This window comes from Tinamus guttatus, unplaced genomic scaffold, assembly GCF_059628265.1.
Source record: "Tinamus guttatus ecotype Peru unplaced genomic scaffold, ASM5962826v1 Tinamus_guttatus_pri_ptg000492l, whole genome shotgun sequence".
Classification (NCBI taxonomy): Eukaryota; Metazoa; Chordata; class Aves; order Tinamiformes; family Tinamidae; genus Tinamus; species Tinamus guttatus.
The window spans coordinates 1,964,591-1,981,696 of NW_028289026.1; the positions used below are offsets into that span (position 1 = coordinate 1,964,591).

Genomic DNA, 17,106 nt, shown 5'->3' on the forward strand with positions numbered 1-17,106 from the left:
AAGTGTCTCTGACTGTGGATTCGAATGTATGGAGTGATTACAATTCGTTTAATTGGAGCTCCCTTATTATGAGGCCAGTTTCATCCTCACTCATGGATGAGGAAGCTTTGACACCATGAACACATATGTGTAGATAAGATTTATTTCTTCAGTGTTTGCAGAATCAGCCATTTTAAAAGCATCTTTTGTTCCATTTAGGAGGTAGAACAGCTGTCTTCACAGCTTTCTGAAGCAGCTTTCAACATGATAGCATTTATCTGAAATGTGGTGAATTTTGAATCATGCATCTAATTAATGAATGATGTAGGCAATAATGGGTAGAACCTTAAATATGGGGGAAGAATCTGGAACACCCGAAGGAGAAAATCTAAGACATCGAAACCTCCTTAAGAGCCCCTCGCAAGGGCAGGGTCTGAGGGGAAGGAAAAGTACATGGTGCACAGAGGTCTGAGTAAGGAGATGGAATGAGGGATTCATAGAGCTCTTTCAATAGAGAGAGAACGAGGAGGATTTAATGCATGTGCTTGGAGTACATATGGAGCACGTATTATGGGGTACCCCTCCTCCAGTTGTGAAAATGCTTCCCTGAGTACAGTAAACAGGCAAAGAATCAGCAGCATTTTTACTAGCTACCTCTGATGTTATATACTTCCTAAAAAGCTACTGGTAAAACGGTTTCTGCCCGATATTGTTGTCTAGGTAGATTTCAGAAAATAATTCACACTCCTTTGTGTAATATTTTGCAGAAAAGGTTCCAGCTCCCCAGCATTTGGAAATTGAGGAAGCATCAACAGATAGTTTTAGGGTCAGCTGGATACCTACCTCCTCAGATATCGCTTTTTACAGATTGGCATGGATTCCTTTGGCTGGGGGGAAACCTGAAGAGGTGAGTTACTTGGAGTCTCCAAGCGGGTGAAATGGAAGAGGGAATTATACTCTGAGGACACGTGTGCTGCGAACTCTTAATTGTTGTCAGCTAAGTGTGGCCAGTTTACTCACTGAGAGAAGAATCTGCCCCATTACAAAGCTCTCTGAAGTAAAATCAAACCAATATTCCACTTTGTTTTGAAGAGGTAGGGAAAGAAGAATATTAATTACCAAGTAATCAATCTAATCCTTAATATACCAATTGCTAGAGACCTACCTTTGCTCTTCTGTACAGCTTCAGTTTTCAGAGGGTCATATTCTTTGTTTTGCTGTGAAGAACGTGGCTGAGCGAGAGTTGGCATAGCCTCAGATGGGGCTCCAATTTGTCTAATAAGCTGTCCACAATAAAATCCCTTGCTAAGCTTTAGCTATAAACCATTCTTTACAGAAGGAAACATTTGCATATAGTAAGTTTTTCCTTTTTGTGATTTTTCTTTCTCTTTTTCCTGCCAATGCTGTATTTTTCTAGGCCTCTGTGCTTCTGTCTTGCTCTAGATCTCTGTGCATCTGCCCTACAGTACCATTTTTACAGTAGGCTGTTTTTGTCATCTCCTCAGACTTTTCTGTTTTTCCAGCTATTTTCCCAAATAAATCCCTCTCCCAAATTTTCTTCTGTCATAGGCTGTCTCATATTCCCTCCTCCCTTTTCTTTTTTTCTTTATTCTCTCTTTATTTTTCCCCTCTCTTCTATTTCTCACTTTCATATACCCTCTCCAACTCTTTCTCTAAGCATCTGCATTGTGAAGAGGGGCCACATCAGCAATGTGTCCCCACAGGGCATGCTGCTGCTGGGCCTAGGTTTCATGCATCATTTTTTCTTTCATTAGAACAGGAAGTGGTCTGTTTGGACTAGGTTTTGTGGCATTTTTTTCTGGAAATTAGCCTAGCCTTTTTCTTGCCTTCTGTCCACCTGGCAAGAAGTAGTCCCATGAACTGTTGAAAGGAATTACAGGAGGGAGTGAGGAAAAGAAGGAATTTGTAGATGAGTGAGTTGACACAAGTCATCCCCTACAATTTCTCCTGCAATAGATGGACTGATTTGCTTCTGAGTTAATTTCCAGAGAGTAGTTGCCAATAATCCCTTTAATTCATATATGTTTTGTTGTGGGATTTATGATATCACATAATATTTGAACTTTTAAGTTCACAAAGTATTTGAACTCTTTAAGTTTCCACTCTCTCAGTTCATTCATTAAGAACTGCTGGAGGCCCTCATATTTTTGTGTTCTGAAATATTAAAAATACCCAAGCTGCTTTCTTGTTTTGCTTGCATGACTTCTCTAACAGGGTCAGGCCAAGGATAGCACAATCCCCCCAGGCTGTTGCCTCTTTAAACTTCTTTCCCAGCTAAATGATCAGTCATGCAGAGAAACAACATGCGCTCCCTCTCTTTCTTCCAAGACCCGGCTTGCCAATTAGCTGAGTGGGGTCATGGAGTGGTGATGAGAATTACACACCTCGCAGCTACTTCAGCCACATGGCAGAGTTAGCAATAAAGGGCTGGAATAAGATTTTCAAGAGCGGCCTTATATTTACAGGTTAAAGTAGATGGAGAGCGTGTGTTGTTATACTTTTGTGTGGGATATTCTTGCTCTGCTTGGTATTTGTCCTCTCTGCTTGAAAGTGCATTACCTTGTGTTCTTCTTTTTTGTGTTCTTCTCTGTGGGATAAATTAGCAGGAAGTGGAGGCTGATAGAAGTTATGCTTCAGAAAGGATGCCGAAGTCACAAATAAAATGATAATTATTTATAGAATATTCATACTTGGCTAGAGGCTCCAAGGAACTGGAAGGGAAGATTTTACTTATACCTACTGAGAACACAGATGCTCACTCAAAAATTTCAAAATTTCACTAGAGATATTGCTCAGGTTTCTTGTATTCTGCTTTGTATTTCCTTCCTGTGATTCCAACCCTATCTGTTGATCCTTTCCAATAAAATATTGCAAAACAAAACAAAAAAAGAAATCCAAAAATGAAACCTTCCTCTTACAGTTGATGTTGCATATGTGAATAGTCTGCTGGTGTAGTAGGTAAAAAGTAAAGGAAATTTATTATGTAAAACTCCACAACATACAGCAAGCTCATCAGCAAAACATCTCCCATAGTTTCCTAGTAACGAGACCTAGTAAAGCACCAGCAAAGACCCACTGCATAAACTGTCAGAGGTGACGTTCTGCTGAGCAGGGAACCACTGCTGAGGTGCTGGGCCGCCACTGCGAGGGAGACAGTCTAATAACCCAAAGCAGCTGGAAGGCGGGGAGTTAATAACCTTTTGCATTTGTACAAGTGTTTGCAGAGTCTTTTTTTTCCCCCAAGAGTAACATTTTAAATGTGTGGAAATGTAAGTTAGATTATAATTACATTAGCTAATGGCAGCATGTTTTTGCCTTTTGAAAGTGCCAAGATATTATATTAATGTTGCTGCTTTAGAGATCGTGGAAAATTTGAAAGCCTGAACATAGGTAGTTGTATGGTAAGTATAGAAACAATACATTTTGCTGTGCCGTGGGATTGCTGAGTATGTTTGCTGTAATGATGCTCGAATGGTAGAAAAGTAAACTAAAGTTGATCTAGCATGACATTGCTTTCATCAGTGACTTTCAGGGATTATTTTCAAATGAAATGCACATGGGGAGCCTTAAAAATTAGTTAGCTGCAAGTAAAAGTCTAAGATTGCACCTTGGAACAATCAAGCCAGCAATAAAATAATAAATACGTTTTAAATGTTTTTTTTTTAAAACTTCATCTGAATTACTTCTTATTCCAGTATGATTAATACATTATCTGGCCAAACTGGAGTGTAGTTCTCTGTGAGTTACTTACTTAACTTCAATCTACTTGTATAAATTAATCAAACACAGAACTCCTTTCTTTTATACTTGTTCTATTTTTGTAGGTTGTCTTAAAGGGAGACATAGACACTCATGTTATTGAAGGTTTGTTGCCCAACACAGAATATGAAGTTTCTTTGCTGGCAGTTTTTGATGATGAAAGTGAAAGTGAAGCTGTTGCTGTTCTTGGAGCTACATGTAAGAAAAAGATATTGATAATAAATTTTAAAAGCTTTTAAAATTTAATACATAAATCTTATGTTTAAGATATAGTCAGCCTTTGAGTATCTCTAATATTGAAGAATATGGTGATTTATTACCAAGGCTCTGCTGACTGTATTTTTTGCTTTTCTTATTAAATATCATCTTATAGTTGGCATTGAATCAAGAAGATGATGGGGCTCCCTCTCTGAGCAGTGGCCTTTTGAATCTTTCATTCTATATTTCAATATTTAGTCATGGAACAGCGTTCCTTGTTAGAAGCTATATTAGGTTCTGTTTGGGGAATAAATGTTTTAAAGCAAAGAGTTTACAAGAATTTCCTTGAAAATGTTTGGCATTTACACCATGTCTTTTTCCATCCTATTTTTGTAGTTTATACTCACTGGCTCTAATAGTGATCCAGGAAGTTTACGCTAATACCTGAGATAATTAGCATGGAAGTAACAAAAATAAAATTTAAATTTGAGTTCAGTGTAATATTACAGCTCATAACTGAATCAGTGCCTGGCTACTTTAGCTACTTTAGGTTGCCAGAGTTCAATGGTATACTTAGTCATATATTTAAATCCATTGCTGTTTAGTAAGGAAATATATTTTTTACTTTGTGCATGTGTTTAAGTAAGTGCTTTACCAAATGTGAGTGGGGTCCTGATTTGAGCCAGATATAGTTGGGTTAGATGCAAATGGAGATGCAACTGCTCCTCTTGAACAGTCTCTACTATAGTCTGCAGTAAAACATTGCCCTGAAGATGTTAATCTCTCTCTCTTCTTTCTTGACAAATGCTTCTCATGCCATCTCTAAAATAGTTGGTATCTGAAAATCTATTTTTTTGTTTTAAGCCTATTTCTGGAGAAATGTATAGTCCATGGAAATAGGCTTTACTCAATCAAGCAGATGATCCAGAGGACCAACCTGAAAAAAACTCTCCTTCCTGTCTATGTCAGATATCATCAGACATGAAATATAACTTCTCTTTGGCTGCCAGTGTTATTTCTTCCCTAAGAAATCAGGCTTTATCTAGGTTTCCTGGAGAGATACGGATTTTCATTTATTTGTTGTATTCAAAATGAAGTGCTTTAGAAGGTAGTAGAAAAGGCATGGCTTTAGCAATTTATTTCTATCATACTAAAAGAACTTTTTCTGTGGGAAAATATTGCAATTGTTTTTAATCTAGTCTATTAAAATATCAGTAAATTACAATTGAACAACACAGTAGAATACTTGTTGGGATAAGGTAAACCAATGTGTATCCCTTCTGTTCCTCCTATTCCATGAGAAAGAAAAAAAATATTTAAAACTTCATGCACTCGTTCTCTTCTTATGGTTAGTGACTTGGAAAGCCAGTGGCTGTGTATTCAGGTGTAAATTTATTTGATTCCCATTAAATTAATCTTGGACTTAATCTTGAATCTTCTGCTAAGAGGTCCATACCCATCCAAACACTGCTGGTTTTGCTGAGTGTTGCTGGGTATTTCCACTTTTGACATGGACAAGTATCTTTCCTCTTTTCACTTAAAGAGCTCTCAAATCAGTTAATGACATTTTTAAGAAAAGGTGAAAGTGGAAGTCAGGGTGAAATGCTTGAGCAGAAATGTGGAAGGCTATATGTATTCCTACTTAATGGTACAATTTATAATTATCCTTTTTTTACTATTGCATAATTGTTCTGCAGAGCTAAGTGCTGATCCTGTAAATCCATGTGCCTAAAGTAAACTCAATGAATACTTCTGTTTCAGTTTCTAAAATGGCCAAAGTGTGGGGGATGGTTGTGTGTGTGAATGCACAGTTTTATTACCATAGTTAGAATCAGGAGATAAATACTGTGACCTTCCCGTCTTATTGAATTGCTATTGAGCTGAGCACTGTTTTTCAGTTGCGAGGACTACCGCAATCCCTACCACTGTGACTGCTAGCAGTACCACAACTTCTAAGCCCACAACAGAAGGTAAATGGAATAAATGTAAATAGTTTAAATGCTGAAGGCCAGGAACCAAGGCTCTCCATAGTGTAGCACCTTCAGCAGATCAAGGAGCAGAATGTTGTGATCTTCATGAGGGGCTGAATAACCCTGGTTCCTGCTGGTTTATGTGATTGGTACAGTCCCCTGTCACCTCCACCTCTTGTTGGGGTGTAGACCTCAGGGATGGGGTGTCACCAGACTGTAATGTATTATAAGGACTTTGAATGGTATTAGCAATTAAGAGACTGAATTTGATTTGGAAAATACAGCTCCTTTTTCTCTCTCTCTTTCTCTCTCTCTCTCTTTTTTTTTGGTTGAAAACACATCAGAGAGATGTTTTGTTTTGAGAATTCTGTTTGTTTGCACTTAGAACTGACATTTAGGGATCAACAGTTCTACCTCATTTCTCTTTTGTGACATTCTAGTTGAAGTAGATTTTTGATTATTCTAAAGCTCTGCAAGCAAGAAACTTAAGTTCAAAAAAGCATGAGGAATAATACATATTAACTGCAACATAAAATGACTATTATTTTTTAAGTTATTCATATTTAGTTGTTAAAAAGGTCAAGTATTGCTGGACTTGTAGGGTTTTGTTCCAGGTGGGTCTGCAGACCCACTGTGGCTTCAGTGAAGAAGAAATGTAGTTTGTAGTTAGCGGATAAATTAGCACAGATTTTAAATGTAAAAATAGACTTTATAAACTATTAATTGAATTATCTTTGCCTTTAGTTTTTCGACCAGGAATAAGAAACCTCGTTATAGATGATGAAACAACATCAAGCCTGAGGGTGATATGGGACATTTCAGATTACAGTGCTCAGCAGTTCAGAGTGACCTATCTCGCTGCAAGAGGTGATCGCGCGGAGGAAGCGGTAAGAATGGTCCGTATGGGTTTCTTGTATGGTTAATAAGCTTGAAAAGTTGTTTAATAATTGCTAAGACATGGACTTGCTTTATGTGACACTTATTGCCATTAGTAAATGATGTATGTTTGGTTTTATTGAACGCTTTGATCCTACGAACCTGATGCATAGCAAACAAAGGTCTTCATGCTGAACAAGGCCCTGTTGCATGTGTATTTAAAGAGGTTGTGCTTAAAGGCTACCTGCCTGACTTCTTTTTCCTTTTTTTGTAGATTTGGCTAATTTGGCTAAATCAAGTCATATAAGTGACCGAAGGAGTAAATTCTAGGCCTTTCTTTATCCTCAAATTGTTTTTCTAACACCCCTCAATTTTTGTGCAGAACCATCCTAAATAGCTTATTTTACCCAGCAATTTTTTTTCATCTCCTCATTTTATACTAAGCTAGTATAATCAGGGCTCAAATGCTGGTCTCTTTTACTGCTCACATAACCTGAACATGTCACAGTAAGGAAATCACTTTGGAATTTAAGTGTCTAAGGATGCTTGTTATTCTTTCAGTATCATGTGATGATTAAAAAAAAAAACAACAGAAAAAACTATAAACAAACAAAACTAAACCTTCTGATGCTCAAGACATTAGGAAAATATGTGAAAGCATGACTAGTACTTTGAGTACTCTTTCATGCATATAGCAAATAAAAAAAAATCCCAAGTGTAAGTGTGTTATAACCTGGTTATTTTGTAAGTTAGTAATTCAGAATGCAAAAATATTCCTCATATCAACCTCCTTCGTTAGACTTTGTTGGTCTCAGTCATGTGACTCACTTCTGTTCATATCAGTTATACTAAAGATATAGGATATTATTTTTGATATCAGCATATGTTATTTTAGCTTTATTTTCTTTAAGGTGTTATCAATAAAAATGGTTTAAATGAGCTATTTGGGTTTTTTTTTTCTAGAAAGAACATTGAATAGTATTTTTTGCTTTTCGATTTCATCCAACTTTTGTGAGACTTTGATAGAGATTTACTTATTAATCATCTCTTTCAACTATAATCTGAAAATGAACTCCTAGTACAGTGGTTTATTTTTGGACTGGTAAACTTTCTTAGTGAATCTCCACTGACTATATGATAGTACAGTGTATGATACTTACACAGCAAGTAATCTTGCACTAAGTGCTGCAACTTATTGTTGTGTGAGAATAAGCAGAAGTATCTGAAATTCACATTCCATACTTATTGTTTTGGCTTTGGAAAGCTTAATGAGATTTAGTTAGATCATATAAATCTAGTTCTGTTTTAGTATTCAGTGACCGGTTATTATTTTAAAAGGAAAGTAAAACTGTAGGAAGGATATTTTAATTCTGATTATTAAAATGAACTAAGTTGATTCAAAATGCATTAAAGAAAATCATAAATATGTAAGATTTGTAGGCATCCTGGCTGTATTTCATCAAATTATTTAATTTAAGTAAGCAATTCTTTAGTTATAATCCAGCTAATTAATTAAGCATGTATTTCAGAGCCTTTGACATTAATCATGTGCAGGAATTCTTTACTGAATAACTTCTTTAAGTTAAGCATATTCTAAGCTGAAGGAATGTATGTGGCTTCAAGCACCTGAGAAGTGCAACACAGATGTTAATGAAATGACACCCAGCTTAAATTTCTGGGGGAGTGTTCACATCTTTAAGTATATTTCTGTAGCAGACCCAAAGGTTTTGTGGAATCTGTGCTTAAGGATACTATAGCGTGACAGTTCTGTAGCGGATGCTTTCCTTAGGTTCTTTTTTTGGCTCTGATTTCAGTTATAAATCTCAAATACTCCTCTCTTTCCATAAAAATATTATTATTATTTTTAATTCTCAAAACAATTGGCTGAAAATCAAGGTCTAAGAAATGTAATAGAATACTTCTTACCACAGAATGGTCAAGCCCTTTATTATATGTATGTTCTTGGGTGTGCTGTACATGTTGGAAGGATTGCATTTTTTGTCTTTCTTCAAGCCAAGAATGTTTCTTATTGCTGAGAAATATATTGTTCTCTGATGTGCAGATGTGGAAAAGAGGGACCTCTCAATACTTGCATCCATTCCTTTTTCTTTTTTTAAAAAAATTATGTGTTGTTTTCAGAAACTTGGATTATGTCTTGTATATGTATGTATGGAAGAGTTTAGCATCAAGGTGTCTCATGCACAGGTCTTTGGATGGTCTTGCACTAACATAGTTTCCAGTTCTGAATAATGAATGAAGTGTTTTGTTGACAAGTCTCAACACTTGGTATACTAGATTATTTTCCTCTGTGTATTATTTCATAGAGCTAGAAGTATGTATTCTGAAGCAGTAAAGCTGGTGAGAGCTTTCTCTTTTATTCCTCAGAAAATTTTGTTGTGCTATCAACACTTTTTTTTTTCTTTTCTACTGCATCCACACTGTGTATCAGGCATAGCTCCCATGCGGGCTCTGCAGGCTCTGAGATTAAAATTAAAATCTGTTTTAATTTCGCTTGTTTAATTTATGCTTTCCAGTCTGCAGAATCATATGTCTTCCTCCATGAAAGGATGATCTTCTCTCCCCAAAGAACATAACGGTTGACTTTATTAATAGGCATGGTTTTGAGTAATCCCTTTAAGGTCAAGAATGAATAAAAAATGAGGCTTTATTTTGTCTGTAAGATACTCTCTACTCTTTTAGCAGCAATCACGAAGAGAACATTGGTGGTACATTTTTTATGGAGTTATAGTGCCTTGTGTTTTATTACATATATATTTATTGTCCCTTTTTAAAAATTTTACTCAGGTATAATTAATGGATTTTTAAAAGAGAAGACAGTTTAGTTATTTTGTTTTACAATAAAGCATCAGAAATATTTAAAAAATGCAAGATGTAGATTGCTGGAGAGCTCTATTAGTGGAACAAGAGGTTAGATATTACCTATGATATGAAAAATATGCTGGACCCCATGTTTGTTTCTGCTACTCTGACCTTCAGGTAATGGTGCCTGGAAGGCAGAACAGCCTCCTGCTTCAGCCTCTGCTCTCTGATACAGAATATAAAGTTACCGTTACTCCCATCTACTCCGATGGGGAAGGAGTCAGTGTCTCAGCTCCTGGCAAAACCTGTAAGTACAAACTTTCTGCTTGTCCCTGGCTAGGATATGTACAGGAAAAGGCTTATTCTTTGGGGCTTTTTTTGCCTTGACTTGTAATAATGTATTTGCTTATAAGCGTCAGTTTACTTTGCATGACTTATATGACTCTGAAGCCTTATATTAACTTCAATTCATTGATTTACAAGCAATGGGTTACTTATGATTAACAGATTATATTCTATGTTCAAGTACTCTAAATGGGCAGAAATTTACTGAGGAATAATTCTAGTAAGTCCTTGATAGATAGCCCACCAAGGAAAACCCAATTAATGCAGCAAATAACATAAATATTGCTCAGTGGGATAGAATTAAACCAACCATTGTTCTGTTAGATTTCCTTTCAGCTGAGGTCATGTCTAAAGGTCCTTAGAAACACTGCTGAACTTTTAATAAAAGTGGTTGCATTATCTCTAGAGTTCTGACCATTTAGCAAAAGATTACTCAACTTCAGCTTAAGTCCCCTCTTTATTGTATGTTGGTAAAAAATCATCTCATCAGTAACTGCCAGTCAGGATAGGATAGTATATCATATTATTCTCTTAATTTCTGCCTAAATTGAAGTGCCGTTTGACCAGATGCTAAAACAAATTGTAAAATAGTCCTGTGAATCCATTTGAAAACTCAAATATTCACAAGAGCTTGATTTATACTTGTGAAACTTGTTAATGCATTTGGATTGAAAGGAACTACATAAGTGGTAGATAATTATCTCTTTTTTTTTAATGTTGGGACAAAGCTGAGAATTAGTTTGAGAATTCAATGTTTACTGGACAGTTGCAAATCTCTTAATTAATCTTTAGCTTCATTTTCGTAAATATATCAACATTAGTCCACTGGAATCATCATCATGGAAGGATGAATTCGATTAAAACTTTTATTCTGAGAACCCATACTTCTCCATACCCATAAATCTGAGGGCACTGGGTTATGTTTCTTACTATTTTTATGTGCATATCTCAACTTTATGCCTATGCATGCAAGAGAAATACTTGTTAAAAGGCAGCTTTTCTTCCTTTTAGTACCCCTGTCTGCTCCTAGAAATCTGCGTGTGTCAGATGAATGGTACAACAGATTGCGTATTAGTTGGGATGCTCCACCTTCACCAACTATGGGTTACAGGATTGTCTACAAACCTGTCAACAGTGAGTTTTTAAACTGGTTTCTTTTTGCCTTTTTATTTCCCCCTTAGAATGTCTTGACATTGTCCTTTGCTGAATTTTATACTTAAACCTAACATATTTCTTGGTTACAACTTACAGAGAACAAAATTCAATGCCGTTCACAGAGCTTTAACTTAGTTTCTTTAAATTAGGCTCTCGGCTACTGAGTAGGGAAGCTTCATAGTATTACTGACTGATGTAGTTTTGGAGAAACTACTGAAGATCTGAAGAACTTCTGAAGATCCAATTCCCCAGTCAAAAGAGAGCTGACTTAGAACAGGTCCAATCAGACCTCTTCCATTTGAGTTTGTAATATCTCCAAGGTTGGAGATTTTAAAACCTCTGTAGGCATCTGTTCCAATGTTTGACTACCCTCACTATGAAACTGTTTATTCTAATACCTACTTGAAACTTTCTGTGTTGGAGGTTTTGTCCATTTCCTCATTTGCCTCAGAAGCTCCTCTAAGATGAGTCTATCTTCTCTACACCTTCCCATTAAGTAGTTGTAGAGAGCAGTAAGAATCCTCGATACCATTCCCTTCTTGAGGCTGATCAGTCTGATCTCAGTCTGTTCTTTTATGCTATTTTATCCTGATTCCTTCCATTTATTCCAGTGACTACCTTCCTCCCCTTCCTTACCTGTAAACTCTGGTTCTCCTGTCCTTCAGCTTCCTTCTTACAATGCAAACAAAAAATTATTGCTTTGATTTTTACATCTCTCACCCTTCTCCTTGCAAATACTTGCCACTGTACTCATTGCCCTTTCTGTGTGCTGTGTCCTGTGCCTGACTGCATGTTGCTGCTGGATGAGCCACCCATTCTCTTTCAGATTCTTTTAGAAACCTGTTGTCCTCTCCTGAAAGTGAAATAAGAATATGTTACCATTAAAAGGCTAAAATATTGTCTGAAGATAAAGCTGGCTGGTTTCTCAAGTGTATCTGGAAGAGCTAAGAAAAACATTGTAAAGGAGCTGTTTGCAGTTCTGACTTGGCAATAGTTTTGTTCTATTCTATTTTCATTATCATTTTTGTAAAGTATTAAATGAAGCTGTTGTATAAGAACCCCTCAGGGCCTGTGTTGCTGGCTGGCATCTGCTGTCCCCTGTTGGTCCTGGCACACCATCAAACTAAGGAGATCTTTGGCTGCCTATTTAGGGCAGTAGTAAGTCACTGAAGCAGAACAACAGAGTCTTAGCAGATGCCAGTGTCTAGCCCTAATGAATCCTACTGCTGAATTTCCCAAGTGTGTTGTGGCTTCTTCCCATACAAGGACCATGGACTGTTCTGAATAAAAATAGAGTCTTTGTTTTTATGTATGGCAAACAAAAATGAGGCAGAAACTTTTGGCTTATTCAAAATTACCTGCCCTCCTGAAGATTGGTTTTTATTGCCTGGAGATTCAATGAATAAGCAAATGATTTTTCTAATTTTTCTTTTCTTTTTTTTCTGCAGTCCCTGGACCTGCGTTGGAGACCTTTGTAGGGGATGATATTAATACTATTCTTATTCTAAATCTCCTCAGTGGAACAGAGTATAATGTTAAAGTATTTGCTTCATATTCAACAGGCTTCAGTGATGCCCTAACAGGCATAGCCAAAACCTGTAAGAATGATTTCATGCTATTCACATCTCTACAGACATTTTTTCACTGTATCTTCAACTTTGTGCAACTTTCTGAATGAATTTTCACATGAAAGTCTTTCTCTGTTGTGTGCTAATTGTCTGCTGAAATAAAAGGCCCTCTTTTATCAGACTGCATCAGGCTTTAAAATATCCTGCTGGACATTAACATGAGATAAGCCAGAAAGCAGATGTTACTGTTTATCATTCAAGCATATTTGCCTAAATTAGATGCAAATCTTCTTAATGGAAAATGTATTTACTCTTTTTTTTCCTAATCTATGTATATAATTTGAATTGAATATTTTACATCTAAGCCTTAATTTTAAGTTAATCTTTTACAAAAATATTGTTGTTATAATGATATTTTTATATTACCTGTATTTTAGCAGTGGTTATTAGTCTATCTTAACTAAATTAAGTTAGTACCAAACCTTTGGACCAAGATTCATACTTTTCTTCCTCTTTCGGAGTTTCTTGATGGCATTTTTGGAAGCAGCTGTTGGCACAAGTACTTTACTGTAGTTCTTCTGTACTTTTCTTGAATCTCTCATTAGAGGAGTAAATCTACTAATTTTTTTTATAATTAATTTTCAGTGTACTTGGGTGTGACAAATCTGGATACGTACCAAGTCCGCATGACTAGTCTCTGTGCTCAGTGGCAGCTTCACAGACATGCTACTGCATACAGAGTCGTTATAGAATCGCTTGTGGGTAAGTTTCTAGAACATTCAATGTGCACCCCGCTGTACTGGCTTAGGCTATGGCTGCTGTGCCCAGAGAATTGAATTTAATGAGTTAAGAAACTGCATGAGGCCAGACTTATAGACTGGTTCTTCAAAGATTGGAAAGGATAGAGAGAAGAGAATGGTCTACACATTAAAAGTTTCAGCAATGAAAGTAGCATTCTTGTCATTTTAGATCAAATAGATGTAGGCAATTTGTCCAGTTGATGGGAGGGAGCCCTATTAATAGAAAATAGGTGTTTACTTGAAATTATCTCTGCTGTAAGGGACAGAAGATAAAGGATGAATTGAATGCATCTAAGATTTTAAATAAAGTATCAGTGATTTCTTGTAGATGTTAGTCTTGCAGGGTTAGGATAGACTAGAGGATAGGGGAAAGCTCTGATGGAATCCAGACCATGTTCAGAGTTAGTACAGGAACTGGTTTTGTCTGTTCTCATTCAGTTGATGGTTAATTATAGTTTGTAGTAATGCTACTCATCTGGATAAGTATGAGATATTTTTATGTGGCAACACATGGTGTTTTGACCCTTTTATCACAGACTGTATAGAAAGTGAATTATAACTTCTTACCACGCACTATAATTCTCAGCGTAGCCAGAAGCATTTATGGAGGAAGTCAGTATTTATGTAGGCTAATTCTCTTATCCCCAGTAGGCATGAATGTGTTTTTTAATGCTGACAAAATAGACACTTGGATAACTTGTGAGAAGTTTAATTAGTAAGTTCTAATGAGATCTATCAAAGCTATCATGAAAAGTAATACTAATTTGGCTGCAAAAAGTGATGTTCTTTTTTTGTGGTATGGCAAATGGATGGTGATATATTTTATTAAATGGTCTGGAACACAGACAAGTGCAGAAAGCACAGATCTTGGCTGGCACAAAGCAGCCCTGGTTTCCTTCTCATCTTGGAGCCTGCCAATACTGTGTTCTGCTTTCTTGGTTCGTTGTTCCTTATCATACAGAAGTGCCATAATTGTTTTGACTGAGCCAAGAGACCCCAAATATGAACAGAATGAACAAAAGTGTGAACATCTGCTTCTTACTAGCAACTATCATGAACAGTTCTGATTATCAGATTTGTCCCATTCAGCCAGTGATCAATTATTTTTATACTAAGGAAGCTTCTCCTGATAAGCATCAGATGTTTTTTCCCTGGCACTGAATGACCCTTCAGCATTTGTATATATCTTCTGTAGAATGTGAAGTCAATTGCTTATGTTTCATTGTAATGTAATTCTGCTGCAGATTATGAATTGTGCTGAAGCTTTTCCTCTTATTTTGAATATCTGCATTATGCTATTTCCAGTGTTCAGATGCTTTCAACTGTAGGCATGTTTTGCAGTTGAGAATTTAACTGAATTAATTGCAGGATGCTCTAAATGCCCTTCCTTAAGCATCATGCTAAGTGGTTACTAGCGGAAGCTGGAACACAGTATCTAATTCAGTCCTGCCTGCAATTATTAAGCACATTACAGACTCTGAGAACCAGAGGCCTAGACAAAGACTTCAGTGGAATTAAAAAATGCAACAAGTACTCATTAGACACTGATAATTTAGGACCAGATCCAAAACCCATTGATGACTGGGTTAGTGTTTTTATTAACTTCATGGGGTAAACACCTTTTTTTTTCCCTGCAAATAACACATTCCTCAGCTGATACTGAATGTGAAGGCTAAAATGTTGCAGAAGCCTCTGTACAGGCATGAATTTCCAGAAATAAGTCATCTTGTGGCTTATTAATTTATATCTACCACTTGCCATTCATCTACTGTCATGCCCTTTCTAATTTCAGACTTATGTTATCCAATAAAACAGGATAGGAAAAAAGATTTTAACAGTTTATTGTATGATTCCAGATGGGAAAAAACAAGAAGCAAATCTTGGTGGAGGGACGCCTAGACATTGTTTCTTTGAGCTAACTCCTGACACTGAATATAAAATCAGTGTTCACACACAGCTTCAGGAGATAGAGGGTCCTGCTGCGAGCATCATGGAAACAACATGTAAGTAAAATTGAGTTCTGCCAGCAGTGATAATGTTCAAATGCTTCTTCTTTCTTGCCCTTTACTACAAATATGCTATTACTATGGAGTTTGCTTTAGCTGAGTTTTTAAGTTTTCAGCTCCATTATGACTCCTCCGCAGAACTGGACAAAAAAGTTGCTTTCTCCAGCTGATTCCTATACAATTGCTGTGTATTACTTGAGAAGTCGCTATTCACATTCAGCAACTGTGCTGGGCTTCCTAATGAGAAGAAGACTGGGAGTATGAGTTACCTCCCTTAATAAAAAGTCTCACTAGGAGATTTTGTTAAAGTCTGTGGCTCTCTGAGAATAATAAAAGAAAAGATAAAGAAAAGTAAAAAAAAAAAAAAAAAGAAAGAAAGAAACTGAGAAACAGAAAGTTTTGTATACTGCAACTTTGTCCTTCAGCAAAATTTTAACTAGTGTTCCAGTTATTTAAAGTTTAATGAGACTCAATTTACTAATGTACCTTAAAAAAAAAAAAGACGTTTTTAATTCTCAGGCAAACAAAACACTCAGAAAAAACTCACAGACAAGTGTGATCCTGCTTTCAAGGGTCAAAACAAAACAAAACAGAAAAACAAAAATAGAGTGGGCAGAATAAAATCATTTTAATATTTATTTATGTTGTTTCTTATGTTTTTTGCATTGAAAAGCTTGGAAAAATGTTATTGGACAAAAATGGGAACTTTTCTTGAGGTATAAATGGGGAAATCGAACACGTGCATGTTATCTTTGCGAGTTCAGCCTAAACTGCATTGAAGTTCACTACTAAAGAATGCTCTTTCAGCCAGCAAAACTGTCAGTCAGGGAGAATGTATGGATTCAGATAGGTTTCTGGGAGGTTTTAATTCCCAAGATTATCTTAATGTGAAGGGTGGAGAACCAGGTTCAGAAACTCAGTATAGCAAGTTTAGTAGAAGTCATGGAGATCAGACAACAGACCCACAGTTCTGGGCAGTTGTGCTTGTTTCGGCTGGAAAAGGTGGTAAGTCTTCTGTAGAACTCGCTAATTTTCATTTTCGTAAAGAAAGGGCTGCCACAGGGTCTGCTACACTAGAGAAACTAAGAAAGGGGCTGTTCCTCTCGTGGTTCAGTAACACGTTGTATCATTCACTGTTACAAACCAAATAATGGCTGCATTTCTGAAAGCAATGTGATTTCCTTTTTTAATGTGCTCAGTAGAAGAGGACGTTACATGCACACACTCAACTACCTTTTCTGTTGCCTATCTAGCTGGTTAAAGTTGAATCCAAGAAAGCAGAGGTGAATAGAAAGTGCTGAGTCTTATATAGTTAAAATATATTGGGATTTTCTTTAAGTGTTTTCTGATATTCCTTTCTTGTATTTGCCAGTACCATTCCCAACTCAGCCGCCAACCCCTCCTTCAACAACACCTCCACCACCTACAATCCCTCCTGCAAAAGAGGGTAAGTGCTGCATGTGGGGGTTTAGAATGATTTTAGGGTGTTGATGTGATGGTATTCTCTTTCTGACACTGTTTTAGATGTAGACGGGTTGCATTTCAAAAAGCATTTGCTACAGCTAACTATGCTGTTAAGGCAGCTGGCTGAAATGCAATGAGCCAAGAA

The 17,106-nt window shown here is 36.5% G+C and overlaps 1 protein-coding gene across 1 annotated transcript in view; it reads left to right on the plus strand.

The window, feature by feature from the left end:
• The window catches only part of COL14A1 (collagen type XIV alpha 1 chain), a 113,762-nt gene that overhangs the window by 49,928 nt on the left and 46,728 nt on the right, over window positions 1-17,106 (plus strand). Inside the window, exons 15-24 of the mRNA XM_088533300.1 lie at window positions 747-886; window positions 3,825-3,957; window positions 5,856-5,927; window positions 6,672-6,814; window positions 9,801-9,930; window positions 10,980-11,102; window positions 12,572-12,721; window positions 13,337-13,453; window positions 15,348-15,494; window positions 16,870-16,944. Coding sequence (XP_088389426.1) covers window positions 747-886; window positions 3,825-3,957; window positions 5,856-5,927; window positions 6,672-6,814; window positions 9,801-9,930; window positions 10,980-11,102; window positions 12,572-12,721; window positions 13,337-13,453; window positions 15,348-15,494; window positions 16,870-16,944 — 1,230 coding nt within the window. The remainder of the gene's footprint in view (window positions 1-746; window positions 887-3,824; window positions 3,958-5,855; window positions 5,928-6,671; window positions 6,815-9,800; window positions 9,931-10,979; window positions 11,103-12,571; window positions 12,722-13,336; window positions 13,454-15,347; window positions 15,495-16,869; window positions 16,945-17,106) is intronic.